The 24,269-nt window shown below is 38.0% G+C and overlaps 1 protein-coding gene across 6 annotated transcripts in view; it reads right to left on the reverse strand.

Moving 5' to 3' along the window:
• Nucleotides 1–24,269, reverse strand: part of LOC5575608 — a 362,169-nt gene that overhangs the window by 85,888 nt on the left and 252,012 nt on the right. For all 6 annotated transcript variants that reach the window (XM_021843590.1, XM_021843587.1, XM_021843586.1 and 3 more), the window contains one exon: nt 20,181–20,280. In XM_021843590.1, coding sequence (XP_021699282.1) covers nt 20,181–20,280 — 100 coding nt within the window. The remainder of the gene's footprint in view (nt 1–20,180; nt 20,281–24,269) is intronic.

Consider the following 24,269-nt stretch of genomic DNA (forward strand, 5'->3'; position numbering starts at 1 on the left):
AGGCATGAAAATTGTCGCCAAGCTGTATGCTTGTTGTCAGTACCCAACATAGCAGAGAGCGGTACACCGCAGAAAGATATGGCAACACGAAGAGAGTGTGGTGGCTGAAGCGTAAGATAGCATGAACCGGAACGATACACGTAGATTTCATGCAACGGTCAATGGCCATGTACAATAATCGAGAAGGGAATTTGCTGATTCATAAAACGGTCATTGCTGCCAGGTGGAAGGAGCACTTTCAGCAATTGTTGAACGGTGAAAATGAAAATGTCGCGAGAAACAGGATGAACATTGATGATGACGATCAAGCTGTAGACACACCGACCATAGGAGGGGTTGAAAAGTCTACCAACGAGCTGAAGAACTGGAAGGCTACTGGGAAGGATGAGGTCCCGGTCGAGCTTCTCAAGCACGGTAGTGAACAGCTTTACCAGTCGATCCACCGAGTACTTCTGAACGTATAGGAGGACGAAGAAATGATCATCGGCTGGTTGGGTGGCCCCATACGCCCAATCTACAAGAAGGGGCATAGACTGAAGTGTGTCAATTACAGAGGCATTACCCTGCTGAATTCTTCGTTCCAAATACTGTTGCGCATGCTGTTCAACAGACTGAGACCACTCGAGGATTCCTTCGCAGGGCGAATACCTAGCTGGTTTTTGTGAGGGTCGCTGGACAACGGATCAGATGTTTACCTTGCGAATGATTTTAGGTAAATTCCGGGAGCATAAGTTGCAGACTCACCTGTTCCTTGACTTCTACTTAGTGAATAGAAATGAGCTGTGGCAGATAATGTCTGAACATGGTTTTCCGGCGAAACTAATTAGGCTGAAGAGAGAGACAGCGAGGATAGGCCTGATCATTAATTTCACCAAAATGAAGTACATGGATGCAGGTAGAGATAGAGTCAGGCATGGTGATGTAGGTGCTGATGTAGTGTTTGATGGGGATATGTTTGAAGTGTTGAAAAATTGTTCTACCTTGAGACACTTGTGATATGTGACGACAAAGTTTCCCGCGAAATGCGGCTGCACAAAGGGCTTTTTACGAACTACGTAACCAGCTTAGGCACTACATCTTGCAAACGGAAACAAAATTCACCCTGTGCAAATCATTGATTCTTCCGGTGGCTCTCTACCGGCACGAGGTGTGGACGTTGAAAATGGTGTGTTGCGCAGACGCATGAATCACGAGTAATATTAGGGAACCGGATCCTTTTCTTGGCACGTTGTTCTTAGCATGATAATTTAGAAAACTGCTTGACCGGAAGATTTACAGACATTTTTTCAAATATGAACAGGTCTGCACCCTAAGTGTATGAAGATGCGAATAGCATTAAACGTGTGAAATACGGCAGACTTCAGTGGGCTGATCACTTAGTGCGAATGTCGGAAGAAAGAATTGCGAAAATAATATTCAGCAGGGATCTAAATAGAGTTGGGCGATTTCCTGGAAGTCCACGAATACGCTGGCGCTGGCTGTACGCAGTTGAAGAGGAACTGGCGACCATGAACGTTCGGGACAACTTGAGAAGTATCGCCCAAGACTGACGAAGATGAAGCTCTACAATACGCCCAACAAACAATAGCGTGACGCTAACCTGCACAGTGGTTTATAACTAGAAAAACACGATCATCTGCTTTTTCAGTATCAAAGAGTGAAAATATTGCCATACTATGTTCCAAAAAGTTACAAATACTCACTCAACTTTTTTCGCAGCGATTTTCATGACTTACATACAATGATCTAGAACTATGTATATATTTTCAAAATATAAAACTTTGCTGAACATACCAAGACAATATCTTCATTTTTTCTATGAGTTATGAGCATTTTATTGATGAAAATTTACCTTCTTTACACTAAAATATCTCTAAAAGTTGCAAATAAAATTATATGTATTAGAAAGGCGAACATCTGTGCTATGGTTTCCAGGTGGACTCATCCGTGTCTTCGCGTGTCTTTGCCACTTATGAGTCAGCTTATGTTTGTTATATTGCCTTATATTTGCTGCAATCTAACTAAACGCGGTTCTAGTGGTACAACGTATTGTCGCTGTATTTAATTGCAATGAACGAACCTATGGCCTGCATTGATTGCTCAGGAGCTATTCGACAAGATTATGTCAACAATCATTGGTGATAATGAAAGGCTATCTAAAAGGACAAATCTCTGCTGGCACGTGATGTAAATGTTGAAATACCAGAAATTTTCAAAAAAAGTTATCTATTAGTATTTCGTTAAGATTTGATACCATCTCCGCCGTTTGGTTTCTTTGGAGTTGTTCCACTAACATGCTTTTTCAATTAACAATTCCTCTTATCTGCCCTCCTACATTTTGAAAATGTTACAAACTATACCGCAGCAAGCTTTAAAGCGAAAAAATTAATATCCTTTGATCAGGTTTCTGATATTACAAAATAAAGTATGATGGTTGAATAAATAATGGATTTCAGTGCCACTGAACTGTCTTTTAATTCTCATACAAGGCATCAATCAGACGGTCAAAATGGAAAAGTCTGCAATAAATAGCAACCACATAAACATCTCTGACGTGCGCTACTACAATGCTTACTAATTTTGCAAAACACATACTCCGTTGAATCCATACTTCCTGCCATTTAGAAGTTTGGAAGAATTTTCATAACGTACATGATCGTTGGCAGCTCTAAAACCCTATTATATGAAAATACAGATAAATAGTGGAAAGTGAAATGCAAGAGTTTATGTGTTTATGTTTATGTTTATATTATTTATTAAAAAAGTGCGGTAAGGAGTACCTACCACTTAAGGGGGATCACTTGAGCGCCCGCACTGGCAATATTCAGCAGACCAGAAATGCACTTGATTTTACCATGTCTATTGTCGACATCAGATTGACGAAAATAATTTCTGTCAAAGTTACATAATAACTTAGTAAATTGTTCTGAAATACTATGGCTGTTTTAAGTTCAATCATAGTTAGAAATTTTTAACGAAGATTTAGGTCCCGTGTATGTAACAAATAAACTACCGAGATGAACAAAATAATTACCTTTTGTTCGAAACCTTCAAACTCGTTATACCTAAAACTTTGAGTAGAGGTTATCTCAATTATGCGTATTTAAGCACTAGTTATAAAAAGTGCTCAGATACACATAATCAATACTTAAAAGTAAAAATATTCAAGTTTTCATCTTGCAGAAAAGTGGCAAAGACACACGAAGACACGGATGAGTCCACATGGAAAACATAGTACAGATGTTGGCCTCTCTAATGCATATAATTTTGTTTACAACTTTTTGCAATTTTTCGAGATATTTTAGTGTAAAAAAGGTGAATTTTCCACAATAATATGCTCATAGTTCATAGAAAAAATGAAGATATTGTCTTGGTATGTTCAGCAAAGTTTTATAATTTGAAAATTTATACATAATCCTAGAACATTGTAAGTCATCAAAATCGCTGCGAAAAAAGTTTAGTGAGTATTTGTACTTTTGAAGTGGTTTTTATATAAAAATTGCTATTAATCCTTTATTTTAAGAGATAGAGTTGAAGTGTCTTCGACAACTTTTCTTCATTTAACAATTCCAACAACTTTGTCGAAGACACCAATTGCTTTTATCGACAAACAGAGAAAATAAATATTTTATATCGCTTATGAGTAAATTAATAAAAAAATGTCAATGTGATGGCAATATTTTCACTCTTTGACATTGAAAAAGCTGATGATCGTGTTTTTTTTTAGTTTTAAACCACTGTGCACTGTAGCCATCAATTCCATCAATGCCATGAATTCGCTGCAATTAATATTTCAAGTTAATTGTAGTTCATCAATCAAATTTCAGACGAACCGGACTACCAGTGGCTAAGATTTAGGGCCCCTAGGTTGTTGTATGGAAAACGGCATTTGATCATTTTGTCACTGACTGTATGAATACGGTCAAATGTAACTTAGTTTTCTGCAAATCGATTAACGCATTTTTTTTTTCAATGGCTTCAACAATTATCAGCGAATCTCATCGTTTTCTGAACCAATGTTACATTCATCATACAGTTGAAGCAGCTCGATGCTGACTTCTGGTGATTAAACTGTAATAGCCTTAACCCACATTAGTGAATGCGGCCCTGCTCGTACTGTATTCAATACCATCTCATTATGAATTTGCAATGAGCAGATAATAAATAAACAAGCAGAAAATTAATGATAAAAACTTTCAAAGTAACTTTATTAACGCTACAGGCCTGTTGGAATTCCAATAAAATATTTTCCACATTATTTGAACGCATAGCCGTCTCCCGTGAGTGACGTTGCGTCGTTCAACCATTCAATGGAGTCCATTAAGTTCGGTAGAAGCAATAAGCAATCACAACAAACCGCCCACCCTCTCTTCGCTCATTCACATAGCGCGGGAGAGAAATGAGCCAACGCAAGAGTTCATACGCGATTGAAAACTTACTACAATTTAATAGTATGTTGAATGATGAATCGACAGTTGTTCGGTACGATGAATTAGCCAGTGGCAATTTGATTGATGAGTTGATGGTTGATTGCAGATCGCTGCACTGGTTGCCCCTCCCCCCTCCCTTACCGTACGCCGGAGCATGCACTTTCCACTTTCCACTTCATCGCAGCCGCAGTCGTACGAAAGGGGATGATAGGTTGTAGTCTCGGGCCGTCAGGTGCATCCTTAGGGCAGAGATCGTTGCCACACCCTCCCACTCCCTTTTAACCCCGCGGATGCACCTCGACGTGGTTGATTGATGACTTCGTTGTGGACCGAATCTGTGAGGAAACAAAGAACTTTATATATTTCATTGAATTAAATTTCATTCTTTTCCGAAACGGCGATATGTGGGTAGAGCTTGCGGCGAAGAAAAGAATCGGAATCCATTGCACACTGGACCAGGAACAGAATTTAATCGGACAAAACCTTTAACGCTTTATAAATGTATTTTTTTAGTTTTTGTCTTCAGAGGCATATCTTGGATTTTCTTGATCTCAAATTAAATGATAAAATTAAGTTGGAAATTGCGCCGCATAGATGGCGCTGCGATACAAATTTTCTTATTTCACGTCCTAAAGCTACTGTGTTTTTGATAATGTTTAAGAATATGAAAAAATGCGGAAAAATGTCGAAGACACTAAATACAACATTTTTGATTTTTGAGAAAGCTCTCAGTTAATAACTGTGGAAGTGCTCATAAGAACACTAAGCTGAGAAGCAGGCTTTGTCCCAGTTAGGACGTAACGCCAGAAAGAAGAAGAAGGAAAGATAGGGTAACCAGCTGTGAGATTTTGGTCGTATGCTGACAGAAAAGGGGGACTCATCTTTCCAGAAATATGGAAAATTCAGAAACTGGTACTGTTGCCGAAGCCAGGAAAACCGCCCGGGGATCCAGGATCATATAGGCCTATATGTATGTTTACTGGATACACTGGGTAAACTCTTGGAACGGGTTATCCTCAGCAGGGTGATGAAATGCACAGAGAGCGAGAACGGGTAGAAAAGCCGTTTGGATTCCGGAAAGGAAGGTCGACGGTAGACGCAATTCAGACAGTGCTCGAGAAGGCCGAGAAAGCATTAAAACAAAAGCGTAGAGGAGATGGTCACGATAGATGTGAAGAACGCGTTCAACAGTGCCAGCTAGGAGGCCTTTGCCACTGCGCTGCACAGAATGCGGGTTCCCGACTACTTGTGCCAGATTTTGAAGAGCTACTTCCAAAACCGTGTACTGAGGTATAAAACTGACACCGGCCCTAAGGAGTTAAGAATAACGGCTGGAATCCCACAAAGTTCCATACTGGGACCAACGCTGTGAAATGCGATGTACGACGGGTCCTATCGCTGGAGCTACCCAAGGTGGTCGAGTTTGTCGGCTTCGCCGATGACGTCGTCCTAACGGTAATAGGCGAGACGCAGGAGGAAGTAGAAATGCAACGGCAACGGAGGCAATTGGTCTCGTCGAAGATTGGATGGAGGGAGTCAAGCTGAAGATAGCCCACCACAAAACGGAGGTGCTACTAGTTAGCAACTGGAAAGCAGTCATGCACGGTGAGATCACTGTTGGGGGGCATGCCATAGCATCACAGCGAATGTTGAAACACCTGGGCGTAATGCTAGATGATCGGCTGAACTTCAACAGTCACGTCGATTATGCATGCGAGAAGGCGGCGAAGGCGAACAATGCACTCAAAAGACTTATGCCCAACATAGGTGGTCCTAGAAGCAGTAAGAGGCGTCTTTCGGCTGTCGTGTCAACATCGCTACTAAGATACGGTGCGCCAGCCTGGGGCGCGGCGCTACAGACCAAGCGGAATCGGGATAAGTTAAACAGCACGTTCTGACTCATCACCATGCGAGTGGTGAGCGCGCACAGGACTATATCGTCGGAGGCGGCATGCGTAATCGCTGGGATGATCCCGATCTGCATCATCCTGTCCGAAGACGTCGACTGCTATCAGCGAAGAGAAACTAGACAGGCGAGGAAGTTGGCAATAGTTCGTTCGCTGGCTAAGTGGCAGCAAGAATGGGATGCCTCCGAGAAAGGAAGGTGGACCCACAGGCTCATCCCGAATCTATCGGCCTGGGTGAACAGGGAGCACGGAGAAGTGAACTTCCACCTGATGCAGTTCGTGTTAGGTCACGGCTGCTTCAAGCAGTATCTGCATCGATTCAGCCATGCGTCTTCACCATTCTGTCCTGAGTGTATGGAGATTGAAGAAACGCCAGAACATGTTGTCTTCGACTGCCCAAGGTTCAACACAGAACGAAACACGGTAACGACTGCTTTTGGTGAGTACTTCGGCGTAGAAGGTGTGGTCCACAGGATGATAAGCGATCCCGATCTTTGGAATAGGATGACCAACATGGTGGTGAAAATAATTTCTAGCTTACAGCGCAACTGGCGAGAAAAGCAGCGAAACAAGACGCAGAGAGCAGTCACTCAATTTCTTGGGCTTTGTGCTAACGTAAGAACCTCGAAACCACTCATAAGATGCGACGTGAGACAGGACACAACACTTGTTCTTACAACGATTAAAAGGAGTAAAAATTACCTTCTTAGTCGACCGGTTTTGAGCTCAATGCAGAGAGCAGCGCTTGATGTCGGGACGTCGGGGCGCTGATGAACCGGAAGCTCCCACCGGAATTGTCGGACTAACCTCGGCATTTGATAAGTCAGTCTGTTGATGAGAAGAAACCATCGGGCACGATCGGAGTAGGCTAGATCCTCCGACGGGGACTAGACCGAGTAGAACGAGCGTAACGTAGTATCGGTAATAAGTCGCCGAGGCGCCTGTGAACCGGAAGTTACACTCCAACCGGATTTGCAGAACCGACCCTGACACTTGGCCGACCACCATCGAGTCGGGGTAGGCTAGATCCTCCGGAAGTTTCCTTCCACCGGAATCGCAGTATCGACCTCGGCATTTGCCCGGACAGCATCGGTTCGGCAGATCGTCCGCCGCCGGGGAAATCTTCGTCGGAGTAGGATAGATCCACCGTCGGGGGCTATTCTGAGTAGTGCGGGCGTATCATCGGCTTGAGTCGTCGGAGCGACAGTGAACCGGAAGCCATCCTCCAACCGGAATCTCTGGGCCGACTTCGGCACTCTACCGGCCAACAACGGAGTATGAACAACGCGTAACGTTACCGGTTTCGGGAGATATTCAAGATATTCCGTTGAGGTACTCTCCATTGGAGTAGGCTAGTTTCACCGTAGAGAACTAAGCCGGGTAGTGTCGATCATGACGAACCGCCGGCTTTGGGTCGTCGGGACGCTTGTGAACCGGAAGTTACCCTCTCAACCAGAATCGGAAGACCGACCTCGGCATCCAACCGGTCCGCCCGTAGAGCATGATGAGCAGAAAAATGGAGTCAAGCGCACCAAGAAAACACAGCAGCATCCATCGAAAAATTCTCACATGGCCCAGGCATGTGGTCGACCCAAAAATGTGAGTGACGTTGAAGAGACAAATTGCAGCCAGATTGCATAGAGCAAGAGGTGACGAAAAGGTACAGAGGCATCAACAAGCCCTCTGCCTCCTGAAGTAATATAATGAGGTAGTTCCAGGAAGACATCGGACTTGTACCCCAAGCCATAGAAAAGTGGCGTGGTACAGAGTTGTTTTCTCCTTTTTTTCTCTGTTACCGCACTCGGGACGTGCTTCCGCAGTAGACCTGTGAGTAATAGACCCTAAAAGACCGTTAAGTGAGAACCGCAGAGCCTAAACCCCATGTGCTCCCCAGATAGCCGGGTTAGGTGAAAGTTTCTAGTTTTGCTAAAAGTGCGAACATTCTATTTACCGTAATCCGGAGTAACATTGATCATTTTTCTGAATGTTTCTTCAATATTTCGTTTGAAAATGCAAATGTTGCAGGTTTTATATTTTTAAAACAAGTATTACCACCCATAGCTCGAGACTATATACTGTATTTTGTTTATTGAAAGATTTAAGCATGTTAAAAAAAATGTTTTAGGCGATTTTTTTGATTTAGTTGATATGGGGTAACATTGATCACCTATATAAACAACGTTCGGTAATACTGAAAATATCGTTACTTACTTAAATCATGGCCCCTGAAGCCGAATATGAAGACCAAACGCTTACAAGTCATTTACTTTTTGAATTATTTTAAAATTAAGAACACCTCGAACCGCGGAATACGCCTAAAGGTAGGCAATTTCCTATGGGAATTTAACATTAGTAGTAATAGTAATTCAGTAATGTTGCCTAATTGAGCATATAAGTTTTGACAACGGAATCGTTTTCGGCGATGTCATTTTTAGTAAGAATCACATTTTGCTTGCTTATATCGTTTGCAGAACTCATGTGAGACATGAATCTTCGGTAGTGTCATCCTTAACAATTAAAATAATTATTTCGAAAAGTTGACAAATTTACGCATAAGGTAAACGCAATTTTCACAAAAATTTTAACTTTTATTAGCTTATGAATATAAGAAACAGAAGCACCGTTCATGATTTGAAAATGTTTCATCAATAAATGATAATACAAACTTTTGATGAGGTGAGTCATTCCGATCAATGTTACCCCGCTGATCAATGATACCCCGGATTACGGTATATAAAAATAACACACTTGCCGCGTTGACAAGCCACTTGGGTCAAGCGTTGGCTTCTAAAAGTGAGCCTCCTACATCAAACCTGGGTGTTTTATCTCATTGAGCTTGAGCTTGAGCTTGAGCTTGATTGGCCGCCCGTGGATGCACTCCAGTATCGCCAGATCAGCTGCACTTACACAAGGAACCAACCGAATGACTGCTTGGGACTAACAGGCATCCTCAGTGTATAAGTGCTGGTGATCTTCTATTTTTAGGCAACAATGGCACCTGCCACGTCAGAATGCAGACCAATGAGGGGAAGGGGAAGGAATTGATGATGCATTGAACTGACTCCCACGTAGACCGTATATTCCACTGCATCCACGTCAGTTCATGCGGGAGTGTATGGATTTGGGGAAAAGCATGGCAGATAGGTTTGCTTTTGTGGGTAGCAGACTGCCTATGTATCAGGCGTAAGAAAGGCGTGCGCGTGGAAGTAGGAAGCGTTAGGGAAACGGTTTCTTGTCCGTCTCTGGTTCTAGCGTTTGCTATGAACGAATAGTTTGAGTGTGGTATATTTAGAATGGAAGATAGAAGCAAGTGAGAGATATACAACTACAAAGTACGAGGAAAGGGACGGGCCTGGGATTGAACCCATGACCTTCTGCATATGAAGCAGAAGCGGTAGCCATCAGACCACCAACCCCGTCTAAAACCTGGGTGTTTTATCTCATTTACAGAAAACTGAGAAGAAAATTTAGAACTTTCAAATATTAGCCCACCGCAAGTGAGTGAGTGCTCTTGTCTACCGCTTTCCTGCTCCTGCGAATTAAAGGCACACGACACAATCAGAGAAGATGCAGAAAATGAAAACATAAATAAATAAATATTCACCGTTACCGAGTGGTTTTGAAATGTTACTGCTATGCTTGACACAAAACCTTGTTCCACCGTGTAATATATCAAAAAAAATCTTCTTGGCATTACGTCGTCACTGGGACAGAGCCTGCTTTTCAGCTTAGTGTTCTTATGAGCACTTCCATTGAGAGCTTTCTTTGCCAAAGTTGCCACTTTCACATTCGTATATCGTATGGCAGGTACCGTAATCCGGGGTATCATTGATCAGCGGGGTAACATTGATCGGAATGACTCATCATGTAAAATGTTCGTATCATCGTTTATTGATGAAATATTTCCAAATCATGAATGGTGCTTCTTTTACTTATATTCATGGGCTATTGAAAGTGAACATTTTTGCGAAAATTGCGTTTACCTTACGCGTAAATTTGTCAACTTTTCGAATCAATGATTTCAATGGGTAAGGATGACACTACCGAAGATTCATGTCTTACATTCGTTCCGCAAACGATATGAGCAAGGAAAAGGCGGTTCTTACTAAAAATGGCATCGCTGAAAACGAATCCGTTGTCAAAACTTTCATAAGTATGCTCAATTAGGCAGCATTAACGAATTACTGTTAAGAACAAAGAAATCCCTTAGGAAATTGCCTAACTTTAGGCGTATTCCGTGGTTCGAGGTGTTTTTAATTTTAAAATAATTCAGAAAGTAAATGATTTGTAAGCGTTTGGCCTTCATATTCGGCTTCGGGGGCCATGGTTTAAGTAAGTAACGTCATTTTCAATATTACCGAACGTTGTTTACATAGGTGATCAATGTTACCCCATATCAGCTAAATCAAAAAATCGCCTAAAACAATTTTTTAAACATCCTTAATTCTTTCAAAAAGCAAAATACAATATGTAGTCACAAGCTATGGGTGGTAGTACTTGTTTCAAAAATATAAAATTTGCAACATTTGCATTTGGAAACGGAAAACTTAAGAAATATTCAAAAAAATGATCAATGTTACCCCGGATTACGGTACGATGATACTCTATGCTCAGGGAAGTCAAGGAAATTTCTGTTACTAAAAGATTTTTGGACCGACCGGGAAACGAACCAAGACACCTTCAGTATGGCTTTGATTTGTAGCCGTGGACTCCAACCACTCGGCTAACATCCACCAAAAAATATTTTATTCACTTAAAAATAAGAATGTCTTTATAATGTACACACAAGTTATTGAATTTGATTGACGCGTGGTGTTTAAAATTCAATATATTACGATTCAGAGATATATAGTACAAATATCACATTCTATCATAAATTTATTATTGGAAGGCGATGCATCAAGCTCATCTCTAGAATTTTTCTTCAGAGTTATCTAGTTGTAGCATCAAGGGGATGAAATATTTCTTCAATTAGTTGATCCATTAATGTAACACGACGGCGACTACTGGTACACGGTAGTTAAGTTTTGGTGAATAATTTCTATAATTACCCAGTGTTATATAATGGATCCGATTTTTTTGTGTTTTAATTTTAAATTCGAAATCACAAACATATTTTTCGGTCTTCGAGCGTCGCAACTTCTGAATAGTGCACTGTAGAGATGGACAAAACAGTTATTTTCAATGAACAGTTCCCGTTCGTTCCGTTCTTGATAGTGAACTAGTTCTTTTGAACCGTTCTTTCGTTCTTAAAAAAAATCTTATTACTTTTGCCTTAAAAATAATTTATTTATTACGACTCATGAAAGATTTTTTTAGTCAATGCTGGATTTTCTGCTAAATTATGATTCTATTTTCAATTAGAAAATTTTGACTGAATAATATTGAACAGAATGCATTTATTTAAACTAGTATAAGCCTTGTTCATCCGTATTTAGCCTTATCCAGCTAATCCAAACAAATGTTGAATGTATTAAATGATTAAAGCGAAGCGGCGAGGAATCATCATTCACACAAACACATTTCATTCGTTGTTCATTCGTCACACCGAATCATAACCAACGTCTTTTGGACGTAGGTAGGGCAGGGCATGCCAACAGCGGAGTGTAGCGTTCTTCATTCGCTCCGTTTTTCTATGCCGTTCGTTCGGCGATAACGATGCATACCGAACGGTTCTTTTCTCCACGTTCGTTCGTTCATTCGCTGTTTGCGTTCAGTTCTTGCTGAACTACAGTTCTAAAAAAAAAGAACTATGACTCATTCGTTAACCACAAAGAACTAGTTCCTTTGAACCGTTCGCGAACGGTTCGGCTATCTCTAATGCACTGTATTCATAAAAATCGTAAGAAGGCAGTGCAGCGCCACGCTACCAATCTGGTTTCAAATAGCGGCGAATTGAAGCACGTCGCGAGTGAGTTGTGCGCTGTCCGGTTTGGTGGTGGTGCGAAAATAAGAAGATGATTTTTGACAAATTCTACTTAACTGTGGGCTATTTATCCAGCAAAAAAATATAGCACAAGTCATTTCATAAAAAATATACGTTTTATTCCAAACTCTAAACATACAAATTAGTATATGTCATACTCACAGATACCTGCGGGATTACATGACATATCATTGAAATTTACATAATATGTCAAGTATCCATGATATATATGATATATATATATATAAATATGTATATATATATATATATATATATATATATATATATATATATACAGGTATGTTCCGTTTTTATCACGTTCCGATTTTGTCACGCTCCGATTTTGTCAACAAATTATTCCGTTTTTATCAACACAAAAAAATTGTTTTTTTTTGTTTTTTTTTAATTCTCAAAATGTTTCGAATATAAACTAAATACTTATTTTGAAGCAATTGAAATGCTTTTTAATAGCCACAGAGTTGAATTTTCGTCATTTTGTTAATATTGAGCATCTACGATACATGGTAGATGCCAAGTCATATACGATTTAATAAGGTTTGACTTCTTCTTATGCAATTATTCAATTTGGGGTTTCAAACGTAGCATGTTCTGTTGGATAAGCCCATCTTTCAACAATCGAGAGTTCCTCTGGCCACGTCCTAGCAACAACGTACTTAAAAGAGTTGCATAGACCTCTCCTTTTTCTTATATAATATGACTTAAAAGAATTTTCTATGTAAATTTGATAGACAATATACTCCCCCTATGGTATGAATTTTTGTATGAAAATAAAAAATAATTTGTATGGCACTTAAGATACCTCAAATCCCCCGCCTCCCCCCATTACCGCTTACATGATTAATGGACGATCCCATACATGTTCAGCTCTTTTTGATAAGGGATGCACTTGTGAATGAACTCAATGTTGTGTACAACGGCAAGAGGTATGATCAAGTTTATTTTATTCTTAATAAGACTGTCGACCTTGTCATTGTTATGACATTAACTTCTATCTCTCAAACTCGATAGCATTGCACAAATTATAGCAAACAGCAATTGATTAGATCCTGTTCCAAGGGGTAGGGGAAGAGGTCCAGCAAAACTAAGCAATTTGTAGAATACTTGTTTTTGATTAATTATGATTCATGGTTTATGGCTAATGAGCCGAGGGGAAGTTTGACAACTACCGAAAAACTAAACATTACATATGTTTTGCATTTCTCCATTTAATCCAATTGCAAAGTATATGAAATGTTTAGTTTTTCAGTAGTTGTCAATCTGTAGAAGATTTTGTTGCCAGAACGGGCTGATAGACTTACATGATCATTTCACTCTTGCATTGGTCAAATGTTCTGACGTGTTTGAGTGAAGGAAACGATTTGGAAAATTATCTGTAATAACTGTGTTGGTTTTCCAGTGACAGTTGGTGACAGGTTCCCTTAACTTTTGGGAGCTCGCATTCTAAGCCAGCTGTCTCCTCTCTCTCAGTTATTTAATATTATTTGTACTCAACAAAAAACTACAACTTAAGTTAGTTTATAAGGCTATGAGGACTTTTCTCGATAGGACTGACAGCTGAAAGTGTGGATGCAACCGTAACGGAAAGGTAATCAAAACATGCAAGTGTTATCAGAGCTTTACATTTTCCTTTGTGAGCGAACGGTCACTCCAATCACAAAATGTCAAAAGCTCACGGTAAACAAAAAAAAAAAAAAACAGCTGATCGCAGCTGGCTCATGGATTGCCTTATTGCCAGTCTATTTGTGATCTTACGTACAGTTCTAAACGCAATGATAGCGGTACGGCAACGGAAAGCGGAACCGGTTCACCACCATGAATCACACCATCTCAACTGAGCTGTCAACGAACGAAAGTGAACCAAGTCTGGGTCGACAAGCATACTACAGTTAATGCTGGCGAACTGGTTCCACTTTCCGTTGCCGTTCCGCTATCATTGCGTTTGGGCCTTAAAGCTAAAAGGCGATGGTGGTGCTGTTCTAGATTGGCGATTAGTGCATCCTTGTCGAAGTTGGTAGTAATACAGTTAACTCTCCCTTACTCGATATTGAAGGGACCATCTAGTTAGGGAGGTATCGAGTAACAGAACACAAAACCAGTGCAACTGCGATCTAAGGGACCATCGAGTTAGCCATGAAATATATATCGAGATACGGAATATCGAGTAAGGGAGAGTTAACTGTAACTTTAAAAGAAAGATCACCACAATCATTTTAATGTTAAATTTGGCAATGAAAAGCTCAGGAAACCGTACACAGAAAGAAAAATCAATGTAAATTTCAGCGTAAAATAATGCATATAAAGGGGATGCCAGATTTGTCGCAAATTTACAATGTAAATTTATGCCAATTGTCGCGAAATCGGTTAGTGTCCATGCTAAATTACACGATGTCTAGCGGAAACTTTCATCTTCTTCTGTCGGGTGTGGGATCACTGCGTCCATTTTTTAGGACTATTGTGATATACCCTATTACTCTATGTACACAATGTTTTCCAGTAGCAAATGTGCCTCCGGAATACTTTGCGCATTTGACTGAACTTTGAACCATCTGCCATTGATGGGCAGAAGTCCTAGGTTGCAGTGTTGTAGGTTCCCCAATCTGGCGTGATCAGCCTAATAAAGCTAACCACCTCCCTGGGGGATGCGTTCCAAATATCAGCTGGCTGTAAGTAGTGCTTGCCAAATATTTTGAACCTACGATGGATGTGTGCACTGCAAGAGCAGAGAAGGTGTTGTGAGGTTTCGTCCGTCTCGTCACAGAAACGGCAATTTGTGTTTTGGACGACACCGATCTTGTATAAGTGGTATCTGCTTGGGCAGTGACCAGTTATTAGACCGATGTATGTTCTGAGATCCCTTTTGTTGAGACCTATAAGTTTTTGTGTTTGTGTCGTGTTTATTGTTACGAACCTTTTGGACTGATTCGCATTGGAAACTGTATTCCAATTTGATTGAATTTGACCGAACAATCAGTTGTTCAATTCCGTGTTTAGTGCAGAGTTTGAAATGCCAATGAATGGCTCTGGACCAATGAACATATTGGTTGATCCATTCCTTGCTAGCCGATCGGAAATTTCGTTACCCTCTAGACCCGTATGTCCTGGGATCCAATATAGTTTAACTCGATTGCGTTCAGCTAGGGATTTCAGTGCAAGAATGCATTCCCACACAAGTTTTGAGTTGCAAGTGAAAGCCTTCAAAGATTGAAGCGCTGCTTGACTATCAGAGAAAATACAGATGGTGGCATGTCTGTAATTTCTTTTCAGACACAGCTGCGCACATTCCTTGATTGCATAGACTTCTGCTTGAAATACTGTAGGCCACTGTCCAAGAGAGACAGAGATTTTGGTTTTCGGTCCGTATACTCCAGACCCTGTCAAATTATTCATTTTTGAACCATCTGAGTAGAATTTAATAGATCCCGGTGAAATGGTGGGTCCACCTCCTTCCCATTCCTCACGAGAAGGAAAGACCACCGTGAATGGCGAGTCATAGTTTACCATTTTTTCCATCCAGTCACTACATTTTTCAACAATAGGATTTATCGAAAATTCGTTTAATATACTGAGGTGATCTGTTAAGTCCCCTGACAGTAGGACTGTTGATCGTTTTAGCCGAAGAGCACTTTTCTCAGCATCCAGCTTTATGAATTGATCCAGCCGGGGCAGATTGAGTATAGCATCTAGGGCAAACGAGGGGGTACTACGAACTGCACCGGTTATGGCAATACAGGCAGTACGTTGAATTTTGTTCAGCTTAGCTCTAGCCGTAGCTTCCTTTGTCTTAGGCCACCAAACAAGGGACGCATAGGTTATTCTAGGCCGAACGATTGTTTTATAGATCCACATGATCATACTGGGTTTTAAACCCCATGTTTTACCACAGGTCTTTGAGCAAACCCAGAGTGAATTGAGACCTTTATTTATGATTGTTTGAAGATGGGTGTTCCAATTTAGTTTTGCGTCAAGTGTGATGCCAAGATACTTGACCTCATTTGAGTAAACTAATTGTATTTGGTTCAAGAAAAGAGGGTGGAGTTGTACCTTTCGTCTTTTTGTGAACGGTACAATTGTTGTTTTTGAAGGGTTTATTCCTAGTTTCTCTTTTTGACACCAGGAGAGTGTGTGATTGAGAGCAAAACTTACAGCGGAAACTTACATGATGTTATTGTAATTTTACACGATGTGACGTGTAAATTTGCGACATTTCGGGCATTCCCTTCATGTGCATGATTTTAAGCTGAAATTTAAATGGATTTTTCTTTTTGCGTAAGTATTCATTTCAATTGCAAAACTTTCGCAACATAACTCCACATTTAATCATCAATCGGTTGTGACCAAAAATGCAAAAAAATGTACCGTAAAATGGGGTGAAGTTGATCACTTTTGAGAGATTCTGTTCTATAATTCCAAGTAGGATGCATGTATTATCATCCAAATATGTTTTAAACCTGTACTGAATGGATGTGTATCGAATTATACACATTTTGACAAAATCTTATCGTAAAAACAGAAACATTTTTCAGAATTGGAGTTCTTGATTCCGGGGTGATGTTGATCAGTTACTGCGATAGGTTTCATAAATTAAAGAGATATGTTATTCTCTAAATTAGAGTTCACAAAATCCGAATCAAAACTCGAAAAATCAATTTTTTTAATAAATCGATCAAATTTAGAATTAAATGTTATTAATTGCAGAGTACATCACATTAAACGCCTAAAGATATGCAATTTTCTTCGAAATTAGTAACTCGCTCACTAAAAGAACATGATTTTTTCTCTAAAAATTGATTTTAATCCTCAATGCTAATTAAAAACTGAATTCACTGAACATATCTGGAATGTATGAAACAGTTTATTTAAATGCTGTCTTTATACAGTTCATAAAACATTTCCTAAAAATTCTGTTTCCCATGGTATAATTATCTTGGATGTCAAACCGAATTTAGGAACATCAAGCGCAGCTATCAGGTAGAGCGACATCACATAAATTGTGATATTTGAAATCGGATCATAGCTCTCTTGACAGTTTATGCATGAGGGTACGGGAATGATCAACTTGTCCCCACTGATCAACTACACCCTGAATTACGGTACCTTGGCAAAAAAAGCTCTCAGTTGATAGTTGCGGCAGTGTATATAAGAACACTAAGATGAGAAGAAGGCTCTTTCTCAGTTGGGATGTAATGCCGTAAAGAAGAAGGATGAGGATGAACAGTAGAAAAAGAAGTTGTTTCTTGTTTAATCTTTTTCTTTAAAAAAATTATCAGCTTGCTTCACTTCTTTGTAGTTATTTTTACAAATATGGTGTACCTTGTGATGCATAGGACATTTGTGTGATTATCGTTTCAATATTCTATATTACTTTTATTGAAATTCTAACTAAGAAAACTGATACTATTAATGATTTATATCAAAATCATATTGATTGATAGGGATCTGCAATCAACTTTCATTACGAGCCTATAATAATAAACAATCTAAATGGTCGTCACAGCTCTTAAACGTCAATACTGTGCATTAATATGATGAAAATGTGTATTATCCTGACAAAACTGCAATTTTCATTTCAAATTTGTAAAATATTTTGTCTAAGAAAATTATTCCGTTTTTGTCACGGTTCCGTTTTTGTCAACTGAAAATCGCCGATCGTGTTGATAAAAACGGAACATACCTGTATATATATATATATATATATATATATATATGTATATATATATATATATATATATATATATATATATATATATATATATATATATATATATATATATATATATATATATATATATATATATATATATATATATATATATATATATATATATATATATATATATATATATATATATATATATATATATATATATATATATATATATATATATATATATATATATATATATATATATATATATATATATATATATATATATATATATTTATATATATATATATATATATATATATATATATATATATATATATATATATATATATATATATATATATATATATATATATATATATATATATATATATTTCATTAACAAATAGTTCATTAACAAATCAAAAACCAAGAAATACAAGTCTATGAAGATACCAACCCGTTAAATACACTCCTAAAGCGCTAGAGGTTTCGCCTGACTGAATTGTGTTCCTGGCCCAGTGTGCATTACGTTGATGGACATTGGTGAGCATGCCGGAGGCATCTATTGACAGCGTTCGGACCAGCATTGACGATTTCTATTACGGGCGGATATTCGTTCGGATAAATCAGAGTGATGCCGGTACAATGCAGCGAAATTCATAGATAAAGCACAGAGATTGCCATCCATTTACAGATGAAATATTTAATAGATGAACGCGTTGAATTGGTTTGCTGTTTTATTGACAAGTGAAAACCGGCAGCTGAAGATAACACAAACTGCAAGAATAACCATGCTCTGTAAACTGAGGAAAGTGGTATCACAAAGTTGACAAAAGCAATCGATGAACATTCGCTAGATTATCTGGTGGATTCATTCATATTTCACTTCGGTACGAAATTTGTCCATGTTACTAGAATGCAGAATGAATCAGACGTCTGTTGAGTGAAATAAAAATCATCTAAAACTGCGATATGCTCTTTAAACTTTTTGTGACACAGCCTCAGTAATAATAGCATATATTTCTGGGAAAACGGGTAATTAGGGTAAATGGATCATATGAGAAACTGGCTTTCGAGTAATAATAAGTATTCGAGTAAAAGCAACATAATCCATTCAAAATGAAGTCTTTAAAGTTAAAACACGAGCATTTATCAAGCAACAAAAACAAGTCCACCCTAATTTAAGGTTTTCCGGAAAATGTTGAAACGGCTGGGGAAAGATGAAATGGGAGGTATCATAGTGAAATCTGATTATTATGCGAAACTTAACTACGGTAAGTTTGTTAACTTCAATATTTTAGGGTAGAAAAAAACTGCTAAAAATTAAGTAAATGAAAAACGGAATTTACTGCTATACCATCCATTTAATTCTACTAGAGTTTGTATCCTTTGACAGATACGCGTAGTTCGATCTCTACGGTAAGGCCGTCTTCAGTGTCGTGTACTAGACGGCCTTACAGTTGAGGTCGAAATCTGTCAAAGGATACAAGCTCTAGTTGAATTAAATGGTACAGTACTAAATTCGATTTTTCATGTACTTATAGGTATTCCACTAAACATCTCGAAGATTTATTATCATCATGCTAAAAATATTGATAACAAATCATATTGCATTTCATCTTATCTCGGAGTACCTTGAACAAAACCTCTAGAGATCCATCACAGGCTTATTTTTTCAATGGCCTCTTCTAGTGTATTGGCCCCTCATTAATGCGAATCGTTGGTTTTATTTTTCCAGTGCTTCGAAAATATGAGTATGTTGAAGCCCAATATACATGACCATGAACCATGTAATACATGACAGATAGGATTTATTTTTTCAAGAATCATTATTTATAATCCAGTCAAACCAATTCAATGCACCGTACCAATTCATCTCGTTCAATGAAACGAATGAAATGCTATACTCATTGCACCACAATTGCTCGCAAAAGCAGCGACATAAATTGCACAAGTTTTTCACTTTAGGAAAGCAAAATTTTTCAGTGACTAGACGAGCCGCATCGTCACCAACCGTCACCATTCTGATTTAACTGACGATCTCGTTTTTTTTTTCTCGCTTCTCATAGTTTCGTGATGCACTTCAATGCCAGTCAGTGTGATAAGAAAACTTCCTGAAGAGATGCCGCTTTTCCCCGTCCATCAGGCAGAACTATCGGGGAGCATCATGTCGGTGTTTGGGGCAGCCTGCCGATAACTGGGGAAAACTGAAATTGAGCAGATTCGGTTAGCAGCTTAGAATGACTTACCAGTTTCGGTTCGTTTCGTTGGAAGAATCGCTTTTCATATTCACGGAAATAAATTGCACAAAGTTGCTCGATTTCCATTAAATCTTTCGCCAAGAGGAACCTGTGAATGGAAAAGAGCATACCGTTAGTGGGAGCAGTGTTGATAGACTCACACTCAAAATCTCAATCAATATGCTCTCCCGTGAGAGCAAACTCATTAGAGATCTGCTTCGCAAATCTCACGCTTGAGATTTTGATGCAAAATCAACTCAATCAACTCAAACCGTAAAAAATGATTCAGTCGCAAAACCCGGCAAAAACTCGTGAAATCCGAATGTTGTTGTTTACGTAAGAAAGGATTACTATAATTTTACCAGACTAACAAGAAATTATTGCCGTGTGTGAGTTGATTGTGGAAATACGAGACAATGAGTCAAAATGGTGAGCCAACTCATCCATGATTTTTTGACTGCTGAGTTGCGCGATTGACAACTCACGCATGAAAAATCTCAAGCGTGAGTTGTGAGAAATTGAGTTTTTCACAACACTGAGTGGGAGGTTAGGCTTTGGGTGTATTTCAAAAGCCATCCAGCTATGGTTCAAGATATTCTGTTGACGGATTTATGATTGACAAAAGGTTTATCTGATGGCTCTTTCCAATTGAAACACTTAATTGGGCCGGAACTGATTTTAAATAGACCTTTCCCAATTTATCAGTATTAATAGTATAAAAAGCAAGAAATACATGTTTACCTTATTCTGAAATATTTTTTGTTGATATTAGTCCAAATTTTGTATTACGGTTTATAAAATTTTCCACGTCCCTAAACCCAAATTTTGAGTGTATTTTGTTTTCCGTATTCTCTCCGAAGTTTTAGATAGAAACAACCTCAGTGAACCCATGTGGCGTTTTTGTTGACAAAGTGAACGTCAAACATGATAAAAAGTATCAAAGTTCATATTTGAATCCATTTTAAATTAAAATTTAAATATGATATAGCCATTAGTTGAGCAGAAAAAATTGTCCAAGTAGTCGCATAAACGTACTTTATCGTATTATTTAATAAAAACAAGATTTTATATAAAATTTTAGGACCCTATTGCTCTTTTGTCACTTTCTATTAGAATGCACATTGGGGAAATCCGAACCCAAAGGTGGAAAATATTGATAACTTTCACAATAGAAAGATAAAAAATAAGTTTTATAGCTCATTCGTAAGGAAATTTTCTCAGGAATCGATTGGATTACCGAACAGCTCAATATAAGCGTCAATTTATATTATTAACTACTACATCTTCAATCAAAATGTGCCATATTGAAATATATGGAAGACTTTGTTTGTTTATGATCACTTTTTCAGTAGTAGGGTGCAGGCAGAGCTACTTGGGCACTTCCACGCAATTTTATTCTCATGAAATTTCTTCAGACATTAATGTGTAACTAACCTGATCCTGAGTAATTTGTTGCAATCAGAAAAAACGGCTGATGATTTCTTGATAGATTCATTTTTTATTTTTTTATTTGGTAATTTTTTTCTTTATGTGTAAAAGATCCCCAAAATCTCCTATGTTTTATGATTTAAATATTGTATCAGATACAGAATAAACAATTCAATAAATTCAATAAATAATTCAGGTAGTTTCTGAATTTGGGAGAAAAAGTTGAATTAATTACGAAAGAAATCGTGTTTAGGGGAATTGGGGCAAACATAGACAAAAAAAACTATATGCTTCCACTATCTCCTATCAATGAGGCTAACGGCAATCGATCATTTAGATCAATATCGTTTACCCCAGACCCGTAACGCGGGTAGATCACCTTTTCGTGGTGCGTTACGGGGTAAGATCTACCAATTTGAATCCTAGTCTCATCTGGTTTGTCGGGCTAGGGTAATATGTTCTGGTAATTCAAGGATTCGCGGTACAAAGTCTTTGTTTCTGAAAATTAATCTATTATACCTAGCAGATGGTTAAAGACTCGGAGTTGGTCAGTCCCGAGACTACACTTGAAGCCAAGATAACAATCATGAGTATTAACTAAACAAGGACTGTAAGTTCTGGTAATTCAAGAACTCACGTGAATTCTGATTACTAAACAAATTTTCTAGCTTGATTCGGTTTTGCTGCTAGCATAAAGCCCCTTTTTTCTAGTATTTTTCTGGGACTAAACTAAAAGCGAAACAAGGATGAGACTAGAGTTCCGTTGCATGGTCAAATATCAGTAGTACCGATTTGGTTTCTCAGAAATTTAATCGATTATGTTTGCTAAGGGGCGCGCCTTCGCTGAGATGTAAATTTCTATGAAGGGTGTAAATAGCGGGACCTTTTCATCATAGTCGATTTGCATCAATATCTGAGGAATCAAAACAAGAACTGTACAGAAATCGATGCTTTATTACCTATCAATGGAAATAGAGTAATGCGACATGCACTATTCACTAAGGATACGGGTAATGCCACAATAGATCTAAATACTGGTCGCAGTGGCGCATCCGAACAGAAAAAAAAATCGTTTACCCCAACTATCGCACATCGTTTGGAAATGTTTGGAATTTGTGATATAAGAAGGTAAATTATTCACAATATGTTGCATAGAGCATACATAATTTTCATACATATTCTACAAATTTTACTACAATTTATTTCTGCAAGCTATATTCGTGATTATTTGACTATTTTAGAATTTATTTCAGTAAAAAAACACGTTGAAAAAATTTAAAACAAAAATTCCTCTTCAAAAATATTTCATTGTACATTTGGCCCCATAATCCCCTAAATTTCCAACTTATTATAATGTTCTCTGTGAAACATTGTTGAATGGACTAGAAATGATGGATTTCATGGGAAATAATCTCCACAATAAAAAAGTTTTACTCAAAACAACATGAAAATCTAAAATTTTCAAGGAATTGGGTCAAAACGGGCACCATAGCTTATCCCAGAGGTGCACCACATGCATGAAACCATCACCAATCGATTCCTGAGAATTTCCTTTCGAATGAGCTATAAAACTTATTTTTTATCTTTCTATTGCGAAAGCTATCAATTTTTTCCACCTTTGGGTTCGGAATTCCCCAATGTGGAATGTGTCAAGACGGGTATAATATTAGAAATAAAAAGAAAATTTAGACAAATCAAATATTTTTAGTTCCCTATTACGACAAAATTACGTTGTTTTGTCAAATTTACATATTAAATCAAAATTTATATTACGGTTATTTTGAAAATTTTCCATTCTGCGGTAGCCGCCAAGATCTACCGCAGATCTGAAAATCATAGTATCAATAAACGAAACCATCTAATCAAAGTATGCTTTGAAAAATAGCTGTAAACAACAGCCATTTGCGTGGTTTCCAAGGTACCATCGCAGCCGATCGGATGATTTGTGAAATGTGACAGCTGCGGTAGCTCTTTGTTCAACCGTGGAACGTAAAATTTATCTCTAAAATTGCAAAAATCAATCTTTCAATGAGATGCTTTGGCAACCCAAAACTCACCGTTTTGATTTTCTCAAATCAAAGAAAGCCAAATAAAAGTAGTTTAAATTATGCAGTATATTCTATTAAGCGTATGCCTTGTGTTTGCGTTGAATTCTTCATTTTTTCCTGAAAACTAGAACTTTTCTGACCAGTGGACTACAACAAACTAGTACTCATTTAGCACGTTTTTTCTTACAGAGTATGTCATAATTCTGGCTGGTTAGTAGTTCAAATAACAAAAATTATAACACAATTTCATCTACACTAAACACAATTTAAACAAAAATGTTATAATTTGAACAAAAATGAAACTCATTATGTATCAAATTCAACAAGAATGTAACTCATTTTGTCATTTTGAATTATAACAAAAAATGTTATTTTCTTCAAATGAATATAAGCGCACATGAACAAACAATTGATCTCATTTTTTTTATAATAAATTGTTTTATACTTATTTTTTAAATTGAAACAAATTTGAAACAGCCTTTGTTATTATAACTGAAATTATAATTATGTTTTACAATTTCATCCATCAACTCAAAGTGCTTCTTAAAAAAAATAAACAAAATTTGTTATTTGTAATAAATCTTGATATAATTGTGCTACAATTTTATTGTACTGTTGAACA

Source organism: Aedes aegypti, chromosome 2 (genome assembly GCF_002204515.2).
Source record: "Aedes aegypti strain LVP_AGWG chromosome 2, AaegL5.0 Primary Assembly, whole genome shotgun sequence".
Taxonomy (NCBI): Eukaryota; Metazoa; Arthropoda; class Insecta; order Diptera; family Culicidae; genus Aedes; species Aedes aegypti.